At 38.8% G+C, this 22232-nt stretch overlaps 1 protein-coding gene across 1 annotated transcript in view; it reads left to right on the top strand.

The window, feature by feature from the left end:
• The window catches only part of arhgef9a (Cdc42 guanine nucleotide exchange factor (GEF) 9a), a 295537-nt gene that overhangs the window by 169814 nt on the left and 103491 nt on the right, over positions 1-22232 (top strand). The window contains exons 7-10 of the mRNA XM_059976966.1: positions 193-384; positions 5942-6121; positions 8547-8779; positions 13490-13619. Of these exons, the coding sequence (XP_059832949.1) occupies positions 193-384; positions 5942-6121; positions 8547-8779; positions 13490-13619 (735 nt within the window). The remainder of the gene's footprint in view (positions 1-192; positions 385-5941; positions 6122-8546; positions 8780-13489; positions 13620-22232) is intronic.

Here is a 22232-nt window from a genome sequence, read left to right as displayed (position 1 = left end):
ATATGATATAGTATTAAAGAGAAATCCTGAAAGGTAGCAGGATTGGTCGAAAGGTGGTTTTAAAAGATGTTTGGGATGCTTTTCTTTCTCAGTCTTGGCATTCGATATAATGGCACAGATAATGCTGGATCGACTGTATATGTGACAACATATTAGACAATTATCCATGCTGTCTCTTTCCTTTATTGGCAGCTTTGGGTGAATCAGGAAGACACTGTAGATGACGCCAGTAGCGAGATTCAAAATGGACATCTGGACCCGAACTCTGACTGCCTGTGTCTTGGCAGAAGCATCCAGAACAGAGACCAGATGAGAGCAAATGTCATCAATGAAATAATGAGCACAGAAAGGCACTACATTAAGCACCTGAAGGACATCTGTGAGGTAATCCAAACTCCCATTAAGGACAAGATAAATTACACACAGGCTCTCTGATTTCTACACATTTGTTCTTGGAAGCATTTATTGTTAGTCTTTAAAATGTCATTAAAAGTTCATATCTTAATAATTTATAAATTGTGTATTTGCAGCTAATATTAAAAGCTGAAGTATATTAAAGAGTCATAAGGAATAAATTATCTTGATTCTTCGCACTACACCACTGTGACGTTAGAGGAACTTCAGTGAAATGTGCCTCAATAGTGTTCCATTAATTTTGTGCCACCTGCTGGTAGTAATGGAAGAAAAACCCATAGAAAACTTACACTTAATTCTAAACCTCAATCAGTATGTCCAAAAATAAAAAAATGAGAAATGCTGTCAAATATTGTTTGTGAATTGCACAATTGTCTATTTAAACTTGATCGCCTTAACACTAAGTAGCAGCATGGCATTTGTATACATCTGCAGGTCTTTCATATGTTTAATCCACATAAAGCCATCAGACATATTCATTGATGTTGAATACAATGCAGCATTTACTTTGACGTAATTTATGCAAAATCTCCTTGCATAGTTACTGCCCACGACAGTTGCAATCCTAGCATTATGAAGCAAGATTGAAATGATTGAGGTATCACGGTAAAGGTACTTGACCTTTCTTAGTCAGAATTACAGTGCCCAGTAAAATTTCACTGCCGTTTAGTTTTAATATGAGCTTGCTAAGACTAGTAATATGATTGCAGCATTTGATTGGGGCCTCTTAACCACGTAGCCAGTAATGAGAGAATTGTTAGTTCTAATGAGAATGCCCTTTGAAAACAATATTTAGACATAAAGGTTAAACCTATAGGCTTGTTTCGGTGGCATTTCGTCTTTGGAAAATAAGAGTTGAATGCATCAAACTTATCTAATGTGAATCATAATCACCATCACGTCAGTTACTTCAGGTTTTTAGTCAGGGAAGCCAAGTCAACTTCCCACTCTTGGTCGGAACCTATTTACAAATCAACATTGAATGCTAGCTATACAACCATATCACATTTTTTTGTGTTGGCATTGTACAAACATTGCAGAACACATACTAAGTCCCACAATAATAGACGTTGAAAGGTCAGACCAGTGGTTCTCAACGAGAATCTTGCAGGCTACTCATGAGAAATAGAGTTAATTTGGCAGCATGTTGCTGTTTACACTGTACCATATTAATCTGTAAGCTGTTCATCTGAAAATTATATTAACATTTAACTGCACCTTTTTTTTGCAATTTGTGGAAGTAATCTCATGTTACTACCTATTGTGTATAAAATCTTTGCCTAACTGCATTTCTGAAGGGCCTCACTCTAATGTTCAGACAAGGCACCCTACTCCATGGGCAGAATAAATAGTTCTGTGTAACCTACTTTATTAATTTGTGTAAATATGCAAACAAATGCTGTCTCTTCAAAATTCTTGGTAGCACAACAGTGTTTTGTCATTTTCTTGTAACTGAGCTATCAGAGGACCGTATGTAATTTCTGTATTCTTTCCACAGACAATATATATTTTCTGAGGTTCTGGTGCCCAGAACTGCTGATAGAAATCTGGAATAGTCTAAATCCAAGGCTTTCTATTGCTGTAGCAACATCCCTATCCTCCAACTTTAAAGGCCAGCATTCCACCATTTTGATTATTTTCTGTTTCTACCATATAACTTGATCCATTAATTTCTAAATAATTTATGCACACTTCTCTTAGAATAGCAAAGTCAGATGGCCCCAGAATCATATCTCTTCTGGTGCAGTGAGCACTTGCTGTAGACAGTTTCAAAACCCACCTGGCTCTCCTGAAAATATTCATGCAATTGGGCAAATATTCATCACGTTTAGAGTGCGTGCTTTGCACAGATTCATGCACTGAAACGGGGCCTGAGCGGATCCCAGTGGGAGCTTTATGGAGAGTTCACAGCTGCTGTGCCATCGCTGTACTAATGCAAAGAGCTCTCTCCACGATGGCTCTGTGAGCTACAGAAAAGGCTGCAATGGAGGCCAGGGAGTACTTTAGAGCAGGTGGATGCAACAATTTCAAACATATACTTAGAGATAGACCACACCTGCCCTGCCTTTTGTGGTTTATTTCTATCACTTCTGATACTCAGAGACATATCTTTCTTTGTTTTGAATGCAATCAAATTTTGACCCTCTACAGTTCTCTGAAGCAGAGGATTTTTAAGATTCTTTGACTTGAAGAAATTTCTCTGCATTTCCTTATTTTGAGAGTGACTCTGTTTCTTGTCTCCTGATGATGAGAGGTCAGGGTGGATTTTATTGTATCTTTCAATGAGGCCTTCTCTCATTCATGTGAGCACAAAATAATAAAGCTGTGGCTTGTTCAATCTCTCTTCATACAACAGAGCTGACATCCCAGGAATCAGCATGGTGGAACCTTGCTGCACTCCTCTTGAAAAGAAGTGCATCGTTTTTTTATAAACACTGTACATCAAGACCAAGTAGCGCACCATGTGGGAATACCCCACATGGCAGTTGCCTGGATTGATTCCCATGTCACAAAAGCCCACAAGTATCTTTAAGGGAATTTTATTTCCACTTTCTGAGGTGTGTTGGTACAAAGCAAGCTCATTTTGTTGTCCTTTTGCCTTCGGTTTTACTCCAGAGAAATGAGCTCAAAGGCTAAATTGCTCATGTAATCTTACATTGATCAGCAAGGTGCGGGCTTACCACAGAAGATGAGATCAAAGCTTGCAGACCACAATTGATTTGGGAAATAACACTGATGAAAGCTCCACTAATTAATTTTTTCATACAGGTGACTGCAGAATACTAAGGCCGGAAGATGCTGTGTGAAAAATATCAATGCCACTGTGCAAGTAGTTTAATTGCCTACTCACTGTAAACCCACACCATATGATCCTAGTTTTATTATGAGTGAACCCTAAAGGCTGCAGATTGCCCCAGAGCAGCTATGTCAGAAGAACAGGAGCTACACAAAGATGGATTATAACAACAGGTCCCCTGGCTAGTTTGACAACAGTACTTTCTGACTTTGAAATAATCACTGGCAAAATATAACTTGGAGGAAATTGCTTTAATACACAATTTGTTCATAGAAATTGTACACATGTAGGACCAAATTTAAGGAACTTTTTTTACATTTTTATTGCTTAGAAAGTAAGATTGCTTTTAGATCCAAAGTGAATGACTTAATTTTTTAACATCTTTGAACATTTTTTTACCTATTGCTTAATCTACAAGCAATTACTTTTACTATAATTTATTCCAATTGCATACAACGTTGCATAGTCTTTTGTTTGGAGCAACACAGCAGGTCAGTTTATTCCTGTGGAAAGGGTTAAACAGTCAACATTTCTGCTGCCGACCCTTCATCAGGACTCGAAAAGTAGGGGAGAGAAACCAGAATAAGAAAGTGAGGAGGTGGGGAATGAATACAAGCTCGAAGGTGATAGATGAAGCCAGGTGAGTGGGGGACGGGGAATGAAGAGGGAAGTTGGGAGGTGATAGGTGGAAAAGGTAATGAGCTGAAGAAGAAGGAATCTGATAGGAGAAGAGAATGAACCATGGTAGAAAGGGAAGTGTGGAGGGGGGCACCAGGGGGTGGTGATAGGCAGGTGAGAAGAAGAGAAGAGGTGAGAAGGGGATGGAAGAAGTGGGAAGGGGAAGAGGAAGAATTACTGGCAGTTAGAGAAATTGATGTTCATGCTATCAGGTTGGAGGCTACCCTGAAGGAATATGATGTATTGCTCCTCCAACAAGAGAGAAGCCTCTTTGTTGCATTAGGGGAGACCATGGACCAAAATATCAGAATGGGAATGGGGATTGGAATTAAAATGGTTGGCCACCATGCTTCTTCCCACTCTTTTCCTGTCCTGATGAAGGTTCTCGACCCAAACTGTCAACTGTTTATTCCTTTCTATAGATGCTGCCAGACCTGCTGAGTTCCTCCAGCAGTTTGTGTGTGCTGCTCTCGATTTCTAGCATCATCAGAAGTTCTTGTGTTTATGTCTTTGATATTTGGCTTTTGATCTGCTCTTCCATATCCTTACTAATTCTCTGCAGTAAACAACTGGTTGTGCTCTATGAATTCAAGCAGCTCCCCATCAATTTTTTTCTTTGCTGCTCAATGTTACCTTAATTTCCAGTTTGTTGAGCTTCAGCTGTAACCATAGCTTCTTCTCAGGGACTTTGTCAAGAGCCTTTTTACAAATCAATGTAACTGAGATGCATGGGCATTTTCCCATTCAGTAATAGTCACACTAATGAAACCATTGATTAGACTGCACTTGAAAGACAATGTATGTTTTTGGTCACCACACTCTAGGAAGGATGTGATTGCACTGGAGAGATGGCAGAAGGTTTTTGCCTGGATTGGAGGACTTTAGTTATGGGGAAACATTGGGCAGGCTAACCTTTTTTTCCCTTGCAAAAAAGGAGGCTGTGTGGTGTTTTGATAGTAGTATATTAGATTATGAAAAGTAGACGAAGAGTAGTTACATAGAATCTTTTTCCATGTAATTTTAAAAAAAATTGGATAGATATATGGACAGGAAAAGAATGGAGGGTTATGGGCTGAGCACAGGTTGGTGGGACTAGGTGAGAGTAAGCGTTCGGCACGGACTAGAAGGGCCGAGATGGCCTGTTTCCATGCTGTAATTGTTATATGGTTATATGTCAGTGGTATCGAAAAAAAACGAGCAGAGTTATGAGGTAAGAGGAAGGAGATTTAAAGAAGTTCTTGTGAATGAATTTAATATGCAGAGATTGGTTAATATCTGAAACCTATTGCAAGAGAACGTGGTGGAATTCAATACAATTAATATGTTTAAAAAGCATTTAGAGAGACACTTAAATAGGCAAGTCACAATGATATGATGCTGAGGAAATATGGGAATAGTATGAATGGGTAAAAAGGTCGGGAGGGATGGAATCAGCTGAGAGGCTGTTTCTGTGCTGCATAACTCAATAATTCTATGACACTTTGGAAAATTCAGTCATGGTCATCAGGCATGACCCCCCTCTATAATTCATGCCAAATCACTTTGAAAATGATTTGATCAAATGAATATTCTTGAGGTAGAGATTTTAGTAATACCTTTCAATAGTGGTTACACTATTCAATAACTCTTTGTTATCCCAATTGTCTTAATGTAGTTGTGAACCATGTGACATTCTTCAACGCAGTTGAAGAGTTGCCTGAATAGTGAGGTCTTTTAGATGCCCAAATTTAAAGCAACAATATCCTTAACTAATCCCTTTAAAAATCTGCGATTGAAAATGTTCACATTTGGGTCATTTATTATTTTGTTCAATTATTTTTCATTATGTTAATTTATTTGAACTTAATTCAGGAGACTCAATTCTTTGACTTGGCTGTACATGTTATCCAGACATTATTATTCTTTGGGAAAAAAAACTACATGGAGATCTGAAGAATTGGTTTAGTAGAGACTGACTAACTTATTTTTAATTGATCATTACCTTGAATTAACTTGCTACTGTATGCAAACCAAGTTTGCCACAAACATATAATTGTTATTTTTTTCTTATAGGGGTACCTCAAACAATGCAGAAAGCGCAGGGACATGTTTAGTGATGAACAGCTGAAGGTCATTTTTGGAAATATTGAAGACATTTATAGATTTCAGATGAGTTTTGTCAGAGACCTGGAGAAGCAGTATAACAAGGAAGATCCTCACCTGAGTGAAATTGGACCATGCTTCTTAGAACATGTAAATTATATTCTGTTATCATTTGGGTTTTCTTTTTGTTACTGTTCTTGTCTTGAATTTTTACATTTATACCTGAAATATAATGCAGGCATATTCTAACGTAATTTTGTTTATATTAGCATTATTGCATAAAATGTTTCTGGCTGCTACTTTAATGAAAATATTAACCCCATTAACTGGTTTTAATTAACTTGTGGACAATGCAATCTCAAATTCATTAGAAATATTGCATTTCATTATTTCATTTTGTTTAGTTCTATTAACATAACAAACACAGTTATAACAAAAAAAGAAAAACAAAGTAAAAAAAATACAAAAGCCATTGATTGCTTTATATTCTTCCTTTTTAAATATATTCTCACTTTAATCACATTTCTTACTCAAAACCAGTAAAGCCTTCAATGTTCAAACTGTTTAAAAATACTCCTGATAAGTCTAATTATTCTTGTACCATCCAAAAACTTTGTCCAATCTTTTTATTAATATTCTGGTAAGTAGAAGTTATAGATTAAAGCTCACTGCAGAGGGAAATGTTCTTACTTTTTTGTGTAAATGAGTGTGCATTGCAAATACACTTGAACATTAAATGAAAGGGCTGAATGTCTGGAAAGAAGTAAGTTTGGTTCATTGTTCATGAATTAAAATTCATAGAGTATTAAATGAGGATTGTTACAATAGTCCTTTACATACATATCCCACTGGATGATTAGATTTAACTAGGTAAAAAATGGAAAATCTACCAAATGTCTAACAACCACTGTCAGCAACAGAAATAATATTTGATTAGCAGTTTGATGTTGTAAAATCTCCCATGGTGCACTGCGGAGGAGACTGCCACAGGTGCTTAAAACACAAGGTGTGATTAAAGACAAATAAAAATCTGCAGATGCTGGAAATCCAAGTAACACACACAAAATGCTGGAGGAACTCAGCAGGCCAGGCAGCATCTATGGCAAAGAGTATAGTCATTGTTTCAGGCCGAGACCATCCATCAGGACAGGATGAACCCTGATGAAATTTTTCAGCCTGAAACGTCGACTATCCTCTTTTCCATAGATGCTGGCTGGCCTGCTGAGTTCCTCCAGCATTTTGTGTGTGTTGATGTGATTAAAGAAGAAGATTTTAAAAAAACATCAAGAAGGAAAGAGAAATTGAAAGTTTTAGGGAGATACTTTCAGAGACTTTGGCCTCGTTGTTGAAATCGCGGCTCAGTTAGAATCTGAAGTCCTCAAGAGGCCAGTATTGATGAAGAATGACAGCTTGAATGGATATCTTGGAGGTTGTGGAGGTGGAGTTCATCAAGAAAGGATTGGATATAGCAGGATAGGAATTATAAATGTAGATGAGAATATGAAAACGGAGATGATGCTTTACAAGAAACTGAACAATGAGTGATGAATGAATTGGTGCATGTTAGCAGCAGGGGATTGAGTTTCTGGAGGCACTTGAGATACAGATGAAGATTTCAGCAGGCAGGAAAGTTGTACTTGCATGCAATTTGTTGCTAAGTTGTTGGGCAGATCACTGGTGCCTATATTCACTGCGCAAGAGAATAACATTTAAATAGAATTGTTCACAATTTATTGTAAAAACTTTATACCCATTAAGTTATTGGACATTTAATCACTGTTAAGCATTAGGAAACTTGGGCACCAATTTGCACATAGCAATGTCCCAAAAAGAGCTGGGTAAACAGAAAGGTGGCACGGTGGCATAGTGGTTAGCTCAACCCTTTACTATACCAGTGATCCCAGGTTCAATTCCCACCACTGTCTAAGGAGTTTGTATGTTCTCTCCTTGACCTCATGGGTTTGTGTGGGTGCTCTGGTTTTCTCCCATAAGCCACAAATGCAGCAAATTTTCCTGTGATTAGGTTAGGATTAAATTGGAAGAGGTGTAGCTCAAAGGACCTTTTCATTGCTGTATCTCAATTAATAAATAATGACTCCACCATTTTGTGTAGTGATAGCAATTATAAAATTAGTATTGGGAGGACAAGAACTTTGTGCCTTGGCACCTTTACATCTACATTAAGAGAGCCCTGGCTTAACATCTCAGTGAAGAGACTACACCTCTGAAATGCAGTAGTTTTACATTTAGGAGTGTGATGTGTTGGTCTGGATTTTTATGCTCAGCCCTCTGGAGAAGAGCTTGAATGTACATTTTGTTTGTAGCAAGAATGCAACTGTGAGCCTTGGTTAACACCATCTCATCCAAAGGAGTGGTAGATGGATACATTAAATTTTGCTGCTGCAGGCTACAGATTAGACACAAAGAATGAATTACAATATACTGTTTGAATTATTATGTTCACATCCCTGTTATCTGTGCTGCCTACTTCTAAAATATTATTCTGTCAGCTCACAAACCTAATCATTAGCCTTTTTATGCACTTCTCATACATATTTGTTATATTTATTTCTAGCAAGACGGATTTTGGATTTATTCAGAGTACTGTAATAATCATCTAGACGCATGCATGGAGCTGTCTAAGCTGATGAAGGATGGCAGATATCAGCATTTTTTTGAGGCTTGTCGTCTCCTGCAGCAAATGATTGACATTGCCATCGATGGTTTTCTCCTTACACCTGTGCAAAAGATCTGCAAATACCCACTGCAACTTGCAGAACTGCTCAAGTATACAGCGTTGGAACATAGGTAAGAACTGAAAGGCAAATGCTTTATATACAATACCATTGGTTTGTTAGTATTGCACTGACCAATTTCTTGCTTTAGTAACCATGTGATCTAAAAAAGGTGCTTCAGGTTGGAGTGGCAGAGCTACTGAAATATCAAAAATATCATTCCAATATTTTCCCAACAGAGGGCAAGACCAGAACATATGTTCTGGGTGTTGATTTACAACCTCATCCTGTTACTGCAATCTTTGGACTACCAGTGATAGACTCTAGTCATTTATCCTCATCAGCTTGTCGTTTAATTGCTTTCGTGACATTAACAGCCAGAAGATCCATTTTATTTAAATGGAAAGATTCCAACCCACCTACCACATTTCAATGGTTTTCCCAACCGGTCGCATGTCTAAATTTGGAAAAAATTAGGAGCAGTACTGTGGACCCCTCAGTTAAACTTGAAGAAACTTGGAAGCCATTTATTCAATGTTTTCATATGATATAAGTTGACCCTTTCTGAATCCTTTTCTCAGTAATTTTTTTATGTATAGAGGAGCGGAGTTAACGACAAATTATAAATTTAACCGACGAAAAATGGCAGCCCAATCGTTTTTTTTTAGTTTAGTTTTTTTTGAGTTTGGTGTTTTTTTTCTTTTCTTTTTATAATTATCTTTTTCATGCTTAATTACTAAGCGGTTGGGAGGTTAGTCTCCATTTGCTATTTGAAATATGTTTTTACATATTAACCGTTATTAATGTATTCCCAATCTCTATGTATCAGTATCAATATTGATATGTTTGTTAATTGGAAACTTAATAAAAAGAAAGGTTGGAGTGGCAATTGCACCTCAGTCCAACAAGACTTGAAGCTTTAAGAAGGAAATTGAAGAAGATATATAGCACTTTAATGTCTGAAAATACTAACACAGCATAAGAGATACAATGAATGATGTGGAGACTACTTTTCAAATATCCAAATGCATGCCACTTCCAAAATGATTTTGTCTCCTGAACTACTTGATAGAATTTGTGCTTTCTTCTAAGCTTTTCTGTATTTTATGGCTATCTGGAGAAGATGAATCTCAGAGTTGTATATTGAACCTTTAAGTTACCATGGCTTACCTCAAGAAATGCTTGAGGCTTTTGCAGCTCAGTGAGTAATGTTGCCCCTAATTCTCCCAGTTTCCAATGTATTCAAAAAAGGGTTACTGATAAACATTTGATGCTTTGTTCTTTATTTTGAGTTTGGAAGGAAGCACCTCATGTCATGTTAGTGCTCATTAATGGGAAGTCAATGTAATGTTCTACATGTGCGCAAATGTCAATTTAAAATTAGGTAGACTGTAGAATCCACAAGTTTCTGCTCCTCAGCAATCTGGACAAGGTTCATAACATGAAACATCAAGCTGGAGAAAATGAGCAGTTGGCATTTTTGTTTGTGTGGTTCACCAATCTTTCCTCAGAAGCAAGAAAGGATATTAATCATATTAATGTCCATAAACAGATATTGGAGATGATATGGATTTCATTTAAAGCTATTGTATGCTTGTTTTTTTTTCTGTAATGCTTACCCCTTTCTCACCTTCTGCATACAACCTTGGCTAAACAGAGGAGCACTTTTAGTAATAGACTAAGTCAGCTGCACTGCTCCAAAGAGCACTATATGAGGCCATTCCTACCCTCGGCCATTAGGTTCTATAACGAGTCAACCTTTAGCCGGGGAAGTGGAGACCCTCTGCTGTTAGACTGTTTGAGGCAACTTAATTTTTATTCTTTCTACTTTTCTTCTATTATTTGTATATCTGTGCACTTGTAATGCTACTGTGACACAGTAACTTCCTTTGGGATCAGTAATGTATCTATCATATTTTTGCACCTTTTTCTTCATCTTTCCTAACTTTTACTTATTTGCTGTTTCCTTTATTGTGTCATTTTCCTTCTTTCTGTTTCTGTATGTTAGTTTTACCTCTTTAGTTCTTATTTTTATGTATCCCTGGTTTCCCTTCATTTTATTTGTTTTTCATAATTTCTGTTTGTTGCTCTCATTCAGTACTTGTTCTGTTTTCCTAGGTTCTTAAATTTATCCCATGTTATGCACCACATTCTTGTCTTTAAGGTCTGATCATCAACCCCATCTCTTTCTCCTTATGCATATCCTCTTACCTAGAAACCATGGATTAGGCATTAGGTCCTTAATGATATAGTAAATAATGAATAGTGTAACTCAAACTAGAATTAGATTTTTTATGTTCCTTCTAAGGTGCATCCTTTAGAGAAAGCCAAGTTAAAAAGAACTAAAATGAGATGGAAATTTTCCATTTCCCCACAATTGATAAGCCTGAAGTGCATTTAGAAAGCAAATTTACTTTTTAAAGGATTTCAGCAGTGCAAGAAAGTGCAGGATCTTTATCAGTGATTGCCTGAGTTGTGCTGATCAGGTTTGATAGCTGGTTGCAGCAATATCTCATCTTGCAAAGTGGCAGAAATGTCATCAGATTTGTTTCATTCTTGGAAGGGTTCACATTCTGAGGCAACCCTTCAGGATCCAGGCTGACTTGCTTCCACTCTGAATCTGTGGATTTTGAGACTGCTGATGAGGGCAGTGTTGGACCTGCAGACCCTGTTGTAGATAGAGCAAGAGGTGCTTGCTGAGGTGGATAGATAGGTGGTTTAGGAAGTGACATACCCCTTCCACATTACTGATGATTTTCTCTGTGCTCTCACTGTTCACCCAATGTCAAGGTCAATTTAAAGGCACCAATGCTGTTAGAACTCAACTACTGTCCAGTTATTCAATGGATAGTGATGAATGAAATGGGTTCTGTTTTATTCTTTCCCTTAATAACTCAAGAATTGTAAGGACAATTTTGGGACATAATGAAAATAACAGCTAGTGCTGCACATTCTAAATTGAACATTGAATAATCCTAATCTGGTATGTAGTTTAATACAGTACTGGACAGGTTGCATGCGGGATGAACCAGTCAAGAAGATCACCAGTTCGTTTTAACAGGACAAGTAAAACTAAGAATTAGTTACATGTAAAACAAAGGAAATGATTTCACACTATCCCTATGTGACATGGTAGAATGAAATTCTTGTTTGATGCTCTGCATGATTTCTGTGAATTAAATACCGGTACTAAAAGTCCTGAAAAGGCATTTTAGAAAACCACATGTATCATTAATTAACAGAAAGTGATGGAATTGAGAGATGAATCACATTACGGTACCTAAATCTTTGGTATTATTTTTTCATGAAGTTTATATTCCCTGAAGGACATTTTCTCATTCAGAATCATTCTTGTTAAATTCTTGGTGATTTTTTTTGTCTGAGTTGGTATTTCAATTAGGAAGATGAAAATAATCTTGAGGCAGTGCCGAACATCATTCCTTCTCTGTAATCAGACGTGCTTCTCAACATCTTTGTTTCTACTGTTCACCCACACAGACTTTCAAAAACGTCTTCTGTTCTAAATCGCAGTATGTTAGATGGCAACTTAAAATTTCTTTTAAGAACAATGAAGGATCTTTCTTAGAAACAATATTTTGATGTTAATTCTGTGCTTGTCACATCAGGTGAAGAATGTTAGCTGAAATAATCATTGTTATCGGCAATCCTAACTCAGCTCATTTCAAGTAAAGCAGCCCCAATTTCACCTCTTATAATGCATAATATAAACCCAATAAGATTATATCTGCTTCACTGAGCCTCAGAAGAAGAGGTAATCTTTTACTCTGTATTGATTTAGAGGTTACCAAACAAACAGAACTTTGTGAGATGACCTCTTATCTAATGTGAATTATAATGAAATTACAAAATTATTCCATGCAAGACTATTATAGTCTTAAGACATAGGCTACTGTCTCTCATCAGTCCAAACTGGATTTATTTAAAACTTGATCCCAGATCCGAAAGCTTTGTTTCTTTCGAAGAATTCTTTCAGCTTGTGTTGAACACAGATCATACAGCATTGTTTATTTCAGTGTAATGTAATGGAAAATGTATTCACTGAGGACTGAAACATACTAACAATCATTTACACATTGGTATTCTTTGGTCTGGATACTCGATGGTGCCCTTTTTCAAGCTGGCTTGTGCATCTGAATGATTTCCAAAATTGCATTATGCTGCTTTTGGAGTATTTTGGGGAATATTAGACTGCAGTGACTGTTGCTGTAAATCCCTACACAACTAGGTTGTATTCCTTGGAGCTCTCTCATCAATGGTCAGGACACCCACCACCACCATTGGCACCCTCTCCCACATATTCCTCAAACCAACGCATGTATTGATCTCCTGATCACCTACACCCTGATATCCACCACAGATTTCCCTCCAACCCAGCAACTCAAGATGCCCCCGACACAGAAGCTGAGATCTCACTATCTGCTGATGTGCCATAGTCACCTACTTGATTACTGACTCCTGTATCACAACCAGCCCTTACTCCCCAGCTTCTGATTCTGATTGCAGTTGCCACCATTACTCCAGGCCTGGCTTCTGATTGCTGTCCGGGCCTCCTCACATCTCAGCCATTTGCCTCATAATCAAAAATACTCTAGGCTTCAATTCAGTCTTTGACTGAACTCCCTCTCTGTGGTTTGCACACCCCTTCCGGTCATTCATGCTAGTTAAGAATAATGTCTCCAACCTCTGCACTTTCCATCTGATTCTTTAGTCATTTTGTTTCTACAAGAGTTATCCATTCCTTTTATTTTTAATTCTGTTCCAGTGACTACAGATATGTTGCTGCAGCTTTGGCAGTCATGAGGAATGTGACTCAACAAATCAATGAACGCAAACGGAGGTTGGAAAATATTGACAAGATGGCTCAGTGGCAAGCTTCAGTCCTCGATTGGGAGGTAGGGTTTTCATTCTGACTTGCAACGTCAATGTTATTATTCTTGTGTTAGGTTCCATTCTAAAGTTTGGGTTAGTGCTCTATCACAGTATTTTATTTTGATATAATATTACCCTTAAGTAATTTATATTTAAATATTACAACCACAAAGTACAGGTTTTTAACATTACAATATAAGAAAGTGCATGTATTTTGAATGTCAGAGTTGTAATTATAATGATAGCCCACATTTTTAAGACATTTACTTTCTATAACTTTATCTGTCTTTATAAGCTTCCCCAAACACAAGAACTTTTTCAATCACATGACAAAAATCCATAGAAAACATCTGTTCAATCACACACCAGATCTGCAAATGCTGGGAATTCAGAGTAATACACGCAAAATTTCGGAGTAACTTAGCAGGGTGGGCAGCGTCTGTGGAGACAAATAATGAATCGATGCTTTGGGCTGAGAACCTTCATCTGGACTGATAAAGGGTCTTGGCCAGAAGCGTCAACTCTTTATTCTTCTCTATGGATGCACCCTGGCCTGTTGAGTTCCTCCAATATCTTGTGTATGTTCAACATGCATCTTTTGGTTCCCCTTATTCAGATTATTGAAGTACATGCTTTCTCTTTCACTGACAAAAATCCTTTTCCTACCGTTCTTTTTTGGGAACCCTTGTGCACTGGGACACTGTCTTGTGCTTTTTGGATGTATCATTTCTTGTTGTCTTGTCATTTCACAAATATTCCCAAAATAATAAATGCCTACTTGTCTCAGAATCTGTACCAATGAGTAAAATTAATTCTCTTCTTTTCCTTTTCATCACAATTTCTTATTTGTCTTTTTTTAACTTCCCCCACCATGATAGTATCTTGCAGTAAAGTCGTACATCTATCGAAAACACAATTTCACTGGATTTTGAAAATTTAATGAGAGTTTAAAATGTTTAAAATCTTCCCAAATTTCACTATATTTTAATCTTAAATTAAGCAGTCACAGAGAAATACAGGATAGATCTGGGGCCTTCAGCCTAGTGAATCCATGCCAATCATGGCACTACCAGCTAGTCCCAATTTAACCAGTCATCCTAGTGGTCTGAAGGAATTGAGACTGTAAGAATTAGCTGAAGTAGGCCATACTGCTCTTTGATGCTGCTTCATCATTCCAAAAGATTGAAGCAATTCTGAAACCACTCATCCACTGAACTTTATAACTCCTTGATTTCTCTAAATGTTATCATCCATTCAACTCAGTGTCAAATGTACTGTGTATCCAGTGTTTGAGGATAGAAAGATTTGTTCTGCTTTGACGATTGCGCAGGGCTGCCTCTGCAGAATGCTTGCGAGATTCTACCCCAAGCTCACTAGATGTCAAAGGTATCCATGTGATTCAGAAAACTTTGGAACTGATTAATAATATTGCCACAAGAATATTTTAGATGTGTTTATCTTTAACATATACTCATACGCCCAAAGAAACCCCTTAAAACTAACTTAAAAAATGATAAACTTTCCTTTTAGTGTCAGTGTCTCAGTCTTCTTGGGCTGCTGTGTAATAGGTTCACCTGCAGTCAATGCTACAACAGGGCAGAAGCTGCTGCGGTCAGTCTAACTCCACGGCTGGAAACTGGCACTTCAGCAGGTACCACAAATAGGTCCCAGTGTGGGTGCTATGTCCTGGGCTGTGGTTCCAGCCCCAAGAGTGGTTCTTAAATTTTAATATTTCATTATTTGCCTTCTTCAGAAAAATTGAATGAGGGCTAAATTATAATGCTATTTTTGTTTAGAAGTATTATTGTGGGTTTTTTTCCCTTTAATGCAAAGATTTTTTTTATCATGGGCTACTGGTCCTCAAAAGGCCTTGTGTCACTGCCCATAAAGTTACAGGTGAATAAAATGTCAAGTTTCATTGCCACTCAGTTTTACTGAAGTAGGAATAACAAGTTTGGCAGTCATCCCAGGGATTGAGATATTATTAGAAACATTCCAGCATTCTTATAAATCAGGCTGACAGTCCCAGATGGTCGGAAGATTCAGAGCCATTATACAATTAGTAAAAAAAACTTGTCAATTGTTTATTAATAGATGTGCCACTAATAGGTATTGGACCTTATCATGCACAAAGGTGGTGATTATCTTATCCAGCTTGATGATTTTTATTTCACCATTTGCTTACCTATTTTCTCTACCTCCTTCTGAAAATGTTGATAAATAGCTGGAGTTTCACAGATGTTCATTATTTTCTGGGACTTTTTCCATTCATGTGCACGTCATAATAAGCGTTGGCAAGCAGTTACAATTTCACCCAAGCAAGAGTACGACATGCACAAATTTTATTTCTGCTCCAGTTATCAGCAAGTAAACATTCTGAGAATAGAAGCTAGAACCCTACTGGTCATTATACTTCAGGCCAGTTCATTGATAATGAGGCATTTAAATGAGGTACGCTTTCAGAAATCCTATTTCTGTTCTTCATTCTCAAGGACCTACAGATGACTTTTTACCTTATGTTAATGTTCGATTTGTTATATCATTCATGGGATGTGGGAAATGGAACAAAAGAACCTCTGCTCATCATCTTCATAATCTGTCCTTGCGGAACAATGGAGGCATTTCTTTAGCCAGAGGGTGCTGCACCTGTGGAATTCATTGCCACAGATTGCTCTGGAGAACACTGGGTAAATTTAAAGTGGAGTTTGATTGGATCTTGATTAGTAAGGCTGTCAAAGGTTAAGGCAAGGTTGGAGAATGGTGTTGAGATGGAATAATAAATCAGCCATGATCAAATGGCAGAACAGACTTGAATGGCTGTTGATTGGCTTTATTCTACTGCTATGTCTTATGGTCTATGGTCTTATCTTTTGACTTTGACTTTGAAAGCAAGGCTGTGGGACAATACTAAACTGGTTTAGAATGAACTTTATTTTGCATCGAATACATAAGTGACTTGGAATGCTGATGCTGGGAGCTTGAAATGTACGAGTTTTCAGTTTATCATCATTATCAGAAAAAAATGTTATCAGCATTGCTGCTCTGTAATGTTGAGAGTTATTAAATAGAACATCATTTTATGACTCATCATTATGGAATGGTGATCGCCAGAACAAGTATGATTAATGTCAGGTCAGCTTAGTTGTGGATTTTCAACGAGAATAGATCTCATGGTCATGTCTATTATTGGCTGCCAGGACACAGAAGCAAATATTTAAGCCTTTTGAACTAGGTGCTTGACCCTATTGACAGCTGATTAAATTTAGAGGTAAAGTATCAGAAACACTTCTGGTGTTGGTATTGATTTATTATTGCCACTTGCTGCAGTGTGCCTTGCATACAGATCAAATTATTAAACAGTGCATTGAGCTACAATAACAATGCAGAATAAAGGGTAAAAGCTACCAAAAATTGCAGTGCAGGTAAATGACAAGGCACAAGATCATAATGAGATCGATCGTGAGTCCATCTTATCGTACAAGAGTTCTGTTCAAGCGTGGGATAGAAGCTGTTCTTGAACCTGGTGGTATCTGCTTTCAGACTTTTGTATCTTCTGCCTGATGGGAGTGGGGAAAAAGGGGAACGTCTGGTTTGGGTAGGATTTTTGGTTATCATAGCTGCCTCACTGGGTAGTGAGAGTATAGACAGTCCATTGGGAGTATAGGTTGGTTCCTGTGATGTGCTGAGGTGTGTCCACAATTCTCTGCAGTTTCTTGAAGTCACATGCAGAACAGCTGCCATACCAGCCATAGTGCATCCAGTCAGAATGCTTTCTATGGTGCATCAATTTTTTTGCTCTTCAACTTGAATTGAATGAGATGTTAAATGATATATTAAAAGATGAGAACCACATATTCATTGAATAAATCACAGGATACGTGCCTAAATTATTTAAGTGATTGATAAGTCAAGTACATTGTCACTTACCTATTTCTCACTTTGTGAAATGATGCAAGATTACTATGTTAAGTTGGAAGGCTCAGAAAATCAAATTTTATATTGCATGAACAATTTACAAGCTTAATTTATAAAATTAAAATTTATATCCTCACACTGAATATTTCATGTGGGCTTAAAGAACATGCTGATCAAAGATCAACACCTGATTCTCAATGTTGTAGGACCCTCTGTTGGCCCTTAGCAGCTCTATTCTGGTGTCCGTAATGGGCCCCAAATATAAAAAAAGATCCTGGCTATTCCTAGTGATAGTGTGAGGATATAGAATTTGCACACTTTATTACTAAAGGCTGATGGCTCAATACAGAAAAAGTTTTTTATTTGCAGAGAGAGGTGGGTGCACGGAGCGCCTAGCCAAGGTTGTGGTAGAGGCAGATATATTAGGGGCATTTAAGAAACTCTTAGACAGGCACATGGATGATAAAAAAAAGAGGGCTATGTATGACGGAATGGTCATAGAAACATACAAAACACATTGATGAAGGTAGAACAGTGAATGTAGTGTATATGGATTTCAGCAAGGCATTTGATAAGGTTCCCCATGCAAGGCTCATTCAGAAAGTCATGAGGCATGGGATCCAAGGAGACCTTGTTTTGTGGCTCCAGAATTGGCTTGCCCACAGAAGGCAAAGAGTGGTTTTAGATGGTTCGTATTCTGCATGGAGGACAGTGACCAGTGGTGTTCCTCAGGGATCTGTTCTGGGGCCCCTCTTCTTTGTGATTTTTATTAATGACGTGGATGAAGAAATAGAAGGATGGTTTAGTAAGTTTCCTGATGACACAAAAGCTGGGGAAGTTGTGGATAGTCTGGAAGTTTGTCAGAGGTTACATTGCAACATCGATAGGATGCAGAACTGGGCTGAGAAGTGGTAGATGGAGTTCAACCCAGATAAGTATGAAGTGGTTTATTTCAGTAGGTCAAATTTGAAGACAGAATGTAATATTAATGCTTAGACTCTTGGTAATGTGGAGGGTCAGTGAGATCTTGGGTACATGCCCATAGGACACTCAAAGCTACTGCACAGGTTGACAATGTTGTTATGAAGGTGTATGGTGTGTTGGCCTTCATCAACCGTGCAGCTGAGATCAAGAGCCAGGAGGTATGGTTACAGCTATATAAGACTTCAGTTAGACCTCACTTGGAGTACTGTGTTCGGTTCTGGTCACCTTACTACAGGAAGAATGAGGATACTATAGAGAGAGTGCAGAGGAGATTTACAAGGATGTTGTCTGGATTGGAGAGTATACCTTATGAGAATAGATTGAGTGAACTCAGCCTTTTCTCCTTGGAGCGACTGAGGATAAGAGGTGGCCTGATAGAGGTGTATAAGATGATGAGAGGTATTGATTGTGTGGATAGTCAGAGGCTTTTTCCCCAGGGCTGAAATGGCTAACATGAAGGGCCATACTTTTAAGGTGCCTGGAAGTAGGTACAGGGGGGATGTCAGAGACAAATTTTTCACACAGAGAGTGGTGAGTGCGCGGAATGCACTGCCAGTGATGGTGATGGAGGCGGATACAATAGGGTCTTTTAAGAGACTTTTAGATAGGTACATGGAGGGCTATGCAGGAAGGAAATTCTGGGCAGTTTCTAGAGTAGGTAACATGGTGGGCACAACATTGTGGGCTGAAGGGCCTGTAATATGCTGTAAATTTCTATGTTTCTATATATATTCAGTGTCATTCTGATGGAATTGTCAAAAATATATTTACCTTTTGGATACCTGTTATAAAGTCAAAGACCAACCTTAAAAAGACTTCAAAATTATATAACTAAGATTTTTTTAAAAATCCACTTCTGTTGTCTTTGGATAAATGCAGAGCTAACATGATTGCCATGGGAACTGTTAACTCTGCTACCAAGATCACATTGTTTCCTCAGAATCCCTGAGGGGAAAACATATGACCTTTATGATGCAAATACTCCACTCTCCTGATAAACAGAAACCTTGTATCCAAAACAAAGGGACTTCATCTTTTTCCCACCTTAAAAGCCCATAGTAACAAAATCCGCTGTCTGTTTTCCACTTACCTGCTATTACAGTAGCTGCTTAGAATAAGTAGATTAACAATGATTAAAATAAACCAGCAGTTTAACACAAATGGTAAAGCAGCAATTTAACAGAATTGCTTTAAGTAGGCAAGTGAAAATAATGTTCTCAAAGAAACACTAGAAAGCATGTTTATAGTTCTTCCATGAAAGTTTCTCAGACACCTCCTCTTACCCCTCGACAGGGACTGCAATCCAGACCATCAGGCCACTGTCTCCTGTACCATCACTAACCTCAGCTACTCTGGAGAACTCCAATCCACTGGCACCAAACTCACAGTTCCCTTACCACACACTGCTCGTTTCCATCTCCTAGCCAAGATCCACAAACCTGACTGTCCAGGTTGGCCCATTGTCTCTGCCTGCTCCTTCCCCACTGAACTCGAGTCTACATACCTTGACTTCATTATATCCCACTTGGTTCAGTCCCTTTCCACTTGCATCTGTAACACATCACATGCCCTCAATCCTCTCAATGACTTTCAAGTCTCTGGCCCTGACCACCTAATTTTCACCATGGATATCCAGTACCTATACAGTTCTATCCCCCATCAAGAAGGCCTTAAAACTCTTTTAACTGCTTTTTTGACAGAGGACCCAATCAGTTCCTCTCCCCAACCATCCTCCTGCATCTGGCAGAACTGGTCCTCATCCTCAGCTCCTCCCACTCCTCCTGCTTTCTTCAGACTCCAGGGGTAGCTATTTGCACCCACATGGTCCCAAATCTGCCTGACTTTTCGTTGGCGACGTGGAACCATCCATGTTCTAAGCCTTCCCTGGTAATGCTCCCCTACTCTACATTGACGACTGTATTGGTGCTGCTTCATGCACCCATGCTGAGCTCATCAATTTCATCAACTATGCCTCCAACTTACTCCCAGCCCTTAAAATCACTTGGTCCATTTCTGACACACCTCTCCCCTTTCTCGATCTCTCTCTGTCTCCATGTCTGGCAACAAGCTGTCTGCCGATATTTTCTTGTAAACCTACTGATTCCCTCAGCTGTAGTGGCCGTACCTCTCCCACCCTGTCTCCTGTAAAAATGCCATTCCCTTTTCTCAGTTCCTTTGTCTCCACCACAGCTGTTCCCAGGATGCTTTCCTATCCAGGATATCAGAGTGCCCTCCTTCTTCAAAGAATGGAGTTTTCCTTCCTCCACCACTGGTGCTGCCCTCAGCCGCATCTTCTTTATTTCCTGGATGTCCGCACTCACCCCTTCTTCCTGCCACCTTAACAGGAACGGGGTTCCTCTTGTCCACACCCACTACCCCATGAGCCTCTGCATCCAACACATCATTCTCCACAACTTCCACCAAAATCAATGGGATCCTACCACCAAAAGCATGATTACCTCCTCCCACTCTCCCCTTCTGCAGTGATTACTCACTCTGTGATTCCCTTGTCTATTCGTCCCTCTCCACTAATCTCCTTCCTGACATATTTCCCTGTAAATGACAGAAATGCTGTGTCTGCCCATACACCTCTTCCCTCACCTGTATTTAGAGCACCCAACAGTCCTTCCAGGTGAAACAAACACTGTTGGAGTTGTCTTTTTTATCCGGTGCTTGGATGTGCCCTCATCTATATTGGTGAGACCCAACGTAAATTGGGTGACCACTTTGTTGAGCACCTCTGCTCCATTTGCAAAAAGCAGAAATTCCCAGTCGACAACCATTTTAATTCCCATCCCCATTTCCATTCCAATATGTCAATCCATGATCTCCTCTTCTGCCACGACGAGGCCACTCTCAGGAAGGAGGTGTGACACCTCATATTCCATCTAGATAATCTCCAACCTGCTGGCATTAACATTGATTTCTTCTGGGGTTTTTTCCCTTCCCCCTTCCTTCTTTTTCTATTTCCCCAATCTGGCCTCTTACTTCTTCTCTTCAGCTGCCTATCACCTCCCCTTGTGGCCCTTCCTTTTTCCCTTTCTCCCATGGTCCACTTTTCTCTCCTATCAGATTCCTTCTTCTCCAGCCGCTTTCCTTTCCCTCCCACCTTGTGATCACCCATCACCTTCTAGCTTGTCCTCTTTCCCCTCGCCCCACCTTTTCATTCTGGCAACTTTCCCCTTCCTTTCCAGTCCCAATGAAGGGGCTCGGCCTGAAATGTTGACTCGTTATTCATCTCCGTAAATGCTGCCTGACCTGCTGAGCTTCTCCAGCATTTTGCATGTTTGTGTTGCTCTGGATTTTCAGCATCTGCAAGAGCTCTTGTGTTTAACAGTCTTATCTGTTTAGTGTGTGGTTTTAAGAACATTAGAAGTAGGAACAGCAATAACCATCTGACTGTTGAAGAGCCCTCTTCACTCCTATGATAATTGAGATCATGGTTGGTGTGACTGTAGACGCAGCTCTACCTTCCTGTTTTTTTCCCATACCCCTTAATTACCCTGCTGTGCAAAAGTCTTATTACATTTAATGAGATAGCCTCTAATGTTTCCCTGGGCAGAGAATTCAACAAATTCACTGTTCCCTGGGAGAAGCACTTTCTCCTCATCTCCATCCTAAATCCATTCTCCTGAATCTGGAGGCTATGTCTCATTGTTCTAGTCTCACTCACCAGTGGAAACCACTTTCCTACCTCAATCTTATCTACAGTATCTCTTTCATAAGTTTATGATTCT

Source organism: Hypanus sabinus, chromosome 8 (genome assembly GCF_030144855.1).
Source record: "Hypanus sabinus isolate sHypSab1 chromosome 8, sHypSab1.hap1, whole genome shotgun sequence".
Lineage (NCBI taxonomy): Eukaryota > Metazoa > Chordata > Chondrichthyes > Myliobatiformes > Dasyatidae > Hypanus > Hypanus sabinus.
The sequence above is the reverse complement of the archived record's forward strand: the minus strand, read 5'-3'. Positions and strand labels throughout refer to the sequence as shown.